The sequence below is a fragment of the Palaemon carinicauda genome, chromosome 14 (genome assembly GCF_036898095.1).
Source record: "Palaemon carinicauda isolate YSFRI2023 chromosome 14, ASM3689809v2, whole genome shotgun sequence".
Classification (NCBI taxonomy): domain Eukaryota; kingdom Metazoa; phylum Arthropoda; class Malacostraca; order Decapoda; family Palaemonidae; genus Palaemon; species Palaemon carinicauda.
The window spans coordinates 114,719,358-114,723,517 of record NC_090738.1 but is presented as its reverse complement, the minus strand read 5'-3'; the positions used below and the strand labels follow the sequence as shown (position 1 = coordinate 114,723,517).

Sequence of the window (4,160 nt, the reverse complement as noted above, 5' to 3'; positions counted from 1 at the left end):
GAAAATAACAGGAGGGTAAAAACTTCAAAATAACATGAGGAAGAGAAATTAGAGAGAACAGTGGAAGACCATGGTAGAGAGTCCATGTTTGGTACCTAACCAAAGGGGATTCGAACATATAAATACATCGATGTTTCACTTCTACTTGCTCTGTCTCAGTTCTCAACTGCTCAGCCTCAGTTGTAGACTGCTCAGTCTTAGTTGTAGACTGCTCAGTCTCAATTGTAGACTACTCAGTCTCAGTTGTAAACTGCTCAGCCTTAGTTGTAGACTGCTCAGTCTTAGTTGTAGACTGCTCAGCTTCAGTTGTAGACTGCTCAGTCTCAGTTGTAGACTGCTCAGCCTCAGTTGTAGACTGCTCAGTCTCAATTGTAAACTACTCAGTCTCAGTTGTAAACTGCTCAGCCTCCGTTGTAGACTGCTCAGCCTCAGTTGTAGACCACTCAGTCTCAGTTGTAGACTGCTCAGTCTCAATTGTAGACTACTCAGTCTCAGTGGTAAACTGCTCAGCCTCCGTTGTAGACTGCTCAGTCTCAATTGTAGACTACTCAGTCTCAGTTTTAGACTGCTCAGCCTCAGATGTAAACTACTCAGCCTCAGTTGCAGACCACTCAGTCTTAGTTGTAGACTGTTCAGTCTCAGTTGTAGACTGCTCAGCCTCAGTTGTAGACTACTCAGTCTCAGTTGTAGGCTGCTCAGCCTCAGTTGTAGACTACTCAGTCTCAGTTGTAGGCTGCTCAGCCTCAGTTGTAGACTACTCAGTCTCAGTTGTAGACTTCTCAGTCTTAATTGTAGACTGCTCAGTCTCAGTTGTAGGTTGCTCAGCCTCAGTTGTAGACTACTCAGTCTCAGTTGTAGACTGCTCCGTCTCAGTTGTAGACTGTTCAGTGTCAGTTGTAGACTGCTCAGCCTCAGTTTTAGACTACTCAGTCTCAGTTGTAGACTACTCAGTCTCAGTTGTAGACTGCTCAGTCACAGTTGTAGACTAGACTACTCAGCCTCAGTTGTAAACTGCTCAGCCTCAGTTGTAGACTACTCAGTCTCAGTTGTAGACTACTCAGTCTTAGTTGTAGACTGTTCAGTCTCAGTTGTAGACTGCTCCGTCTCAGTTGTAGACTGCTCCGTCTCAGTTGTAGACTACTCAGTCTCAGTTGTAGACTGTTCAGTCTCAGTTGTAGGCTGCTCAGCCTCAGTTGTAGACTACTCAGTCTCAGTTGTAGACTACTCAGTCTTAGTTGTAGACTGCTCAGTCTCAGTTGTAGGTTGCTCAGCCTCAGTTGTAGACTACTCAGTCTTAGTTGTAGACTGCTCCGTCTCAGTTGTAGACTGTTCAGTGTCAGTTGTAGACTGCTCAGCCTCAGTTTTAGACTACTCAGTCTCAGTTGTAGACTACTCAGTCTTAATTGTAGACTGCTCAGTCACAGTTGTAGACTAGACTACTCAGCCTCAGTTGTAAACTACTCAGCCTCAGTTGTAGACTACTCAGTCTCAGTTGTAGACTACTCAGTCTTAGTTGTAGACTGTTCAGTCTCAGTTGTAGACTACTCAGTCTCAGTTGTAGACTACTCAGTCTCAGTTGTAGACTGCTCCGTCTCAATTGTAGACTACTCAGTCTCAGTTGTAGACTGTTCAGTCTCAGTTGTAGACTACTCAGTCTCAGTTGTAGACTACTCAGTCTTAGTTGTAGACTGCTCAGTCTCAGTTGTAGGTTGCTCAGCCTCAGTTGTAGACTACTCAGTCTCAGTTGTAGACTGCTCCGTCTCAGTTGTAGACTACTCAGTCTTAGTTGTAGACTGCTCCGTCTTAGTTGTAGACTGCTCCGTCTTAGTTGTAGACTGCTCAGCCTCAGTTGTAGACTACTCAGTCTCAGTTGTAGACTACTCAGTCTCAGTTGTAGACTGCTCCGTCTTAATTGTAGACTACTCAGTCTCAGTTGTAGACTGTTCAGTCTCAGTTGTAGACTACTCAGTCTTAGTTGTAGACTGCTCAGTCTCAGTTGTAGGTTGCTCAGCCTCAGTTGTAGACTACTCAGTCTCAGTTGTAGACTGCTCCGTCTCAGTTGTAGACTACTCAGTCTTAGTTGTAGACTGCTCCGTCTTAGTTGTAGACTGCTCAGCCTTAGTTGTAGACTACTCAGTCTCAGTTGTAAACTGCTCAGCCTCAGTTGAAGCCTACTCAGTCTCAGTTGTAGACTGCTCAGCCTCAGTTGTAGACTACTCAGTCTTAGTTGTCGATTGTTCAGTCTCAGTTGTAGACTACTCAGTCTCAGTTGTAGACTGCTCAGCCTTAGTTGTAGATTGCTCAGCCTCAGTTGTAGACTACTCAGTCTCAATTGTAGACTACTCAGTCTCAGTTTTAGACTGCTCAACCTCAGTTGTAAACTGCTCCGTCTCAGTTGCAGACTACTCAGTCTTAGTTGTAGACTGTTCAGTCTTAGTTGTAGATTACTCAGTCTCAGTTGTAGACTGCTCAGCCTTAGTTGTAGACTGCTCAGCCTCAGTCGTAGACTACTCAGTCTTAGTTGTAGACTGTTCAGTCTCAGTTGTAGGCTGCTCAGCCTCAGTTGTAGACTACTCAGTCTCAGTTGTAGACTACTCAGTCTTAATTGTAGACTGCTCAGTCTCAGTTGTAGACTAGACTACTCAGCCTCAGTTGTAAACTGCTCAGTCTCAGTTGTAGACTACTCAGTCTCAGTTGTAGACTGCATAAGTAAAGCCTTTTGTTTTCCATTATGAAAATTCACTTCCTGATTTAGGATTTCGCCCGTTTTATTTTCTATGTTACTGTAGGACATGAGTCATGGTATGACAATGAAACAATATCCAACAGATTTTTAAAATCTGAGAACAAAGCCCTCAGAAAGAATATTGGGAGGTTAAATGGCCGGGCAGGATTAGAAATGAAACTATAAGAGAGATTACTAGAGTGCCATATGTGGATGAGATCATGGTGAGGGGTAGACGGTCAAGGTTTGGGCATACTCTTCGCACTCCCCAAGAGAGATTAGTTCACCAAACTTTCAACTGGGTGCCACAAGGCACTAGAAGAGGTGGAAGACCCAGACCTACATGGCTGAGGACTATGAAGCGTTAAATGGGAGATGATGAATGGACAAGTATTGATTCAAAAGCTTAAGATAGAGACGACTGGCGAAATCTGACCGAGGCCCATTGCTTCAATAAGCGTAGGAAATAATGATGATGATGATGATGAGTTAACTAAGTAGAGATTGCCAGTATGTTTAAAGAAAATTATTTCATAACAAAACCTAATGTTTGCGTCGTAGAGCACAATTTAGAAAATTACCAATAACCTTCTCGTTTTGATAAGATTCTTGGTTATGATATTAACAAATTTTTATGTAGTATACCATTTTGAAGCGAGCTCTGCACAATGTTAGTTCATAATTTTACTATGGTGTGTGATACATGCTATTTTTCAAAGTGAACAAAGCATTTCGTCAAATTATGACCATAAAAAAAATAGTTCATCACGTCCAAAATATTATCAAGAGTAGGCCTATGGTTCTGAATGTTGAAAATCTCTGAAATTTATATAGTATACTATTTAAAGATACTACTTTATAGACCTTTATTTTTTTTAAATACAATATCAATTATTATCAAAATCCCTTGTTAATATACTTGTGGGAAAAACATTTTCCAAAAGATATTTAATATTTGATACCAAACTACCAATATACTTTATCGTTTCAGCCGATACAAAGACTGAAGCCAATAACATATACTTGTATCATAATTAATAATCTCATTTTCATAAGATGTTTGTTGTAGATTATTGGCTAATATTTATCTGTATAATCCACACACTGCTAAAAATTTTCCGTAAAACCGGTAAAAAAACCTGAAATAAATTTTGTAAGGCATTTCCCGTTTTAAAAACGGATATACTGACGTTAAGGAGTGATATTACGGTCACTAACCCGTAAAAGATAATAACAAAGTAGGGTAAAAATTATGGTCGCCTTTATTTGACTGAAATACGGCTGAAAACTATATTTTAATGGAGAATTCCCGAATGAAATTAGGTTTCTTTATAATAATGTATTCATAGAAGTGTTTTTGACGTTAGGAAACATTGATTTCTCTTAGGCCAAGCTAATTAGTGTAACTAAACGCATCGTAAGAATCACAGAGGGA

At 40.7% G+C, this 4,160-nt stretch overlaps 1 protein-coding gene across 1 annotated transcript in view; it reads left to right on the top strand.

The window, feature by feature from the left end:
* The window catches only part of LOC137652937 (dynein heavy chain-like), a 16,927-nt gene extending 14,290 nt beyond the window's left edge, over positions 1 to 2,637 (top strand). Inside the window, exons 5-7 of the mRNA XM_068386331.1 lie at positions 160 to 889; positions 979 to 1,335; positions 1,425 to 2,637. Of these exons, the coding sequence (XP_068242432.1) occupies positions 160 to 889; positions 979 to 1,335; positions 1,425 to 2,637 (2,300 nt within the window). The remainder of the gene's footprint in view (positions 1 to 159; positions 890 to 978; positions 1,336 to 1,424) is intronic.
* The last annotated feature ends 1,523 nt before the right edge of the window (positions 2,638 to 4,160 follow it).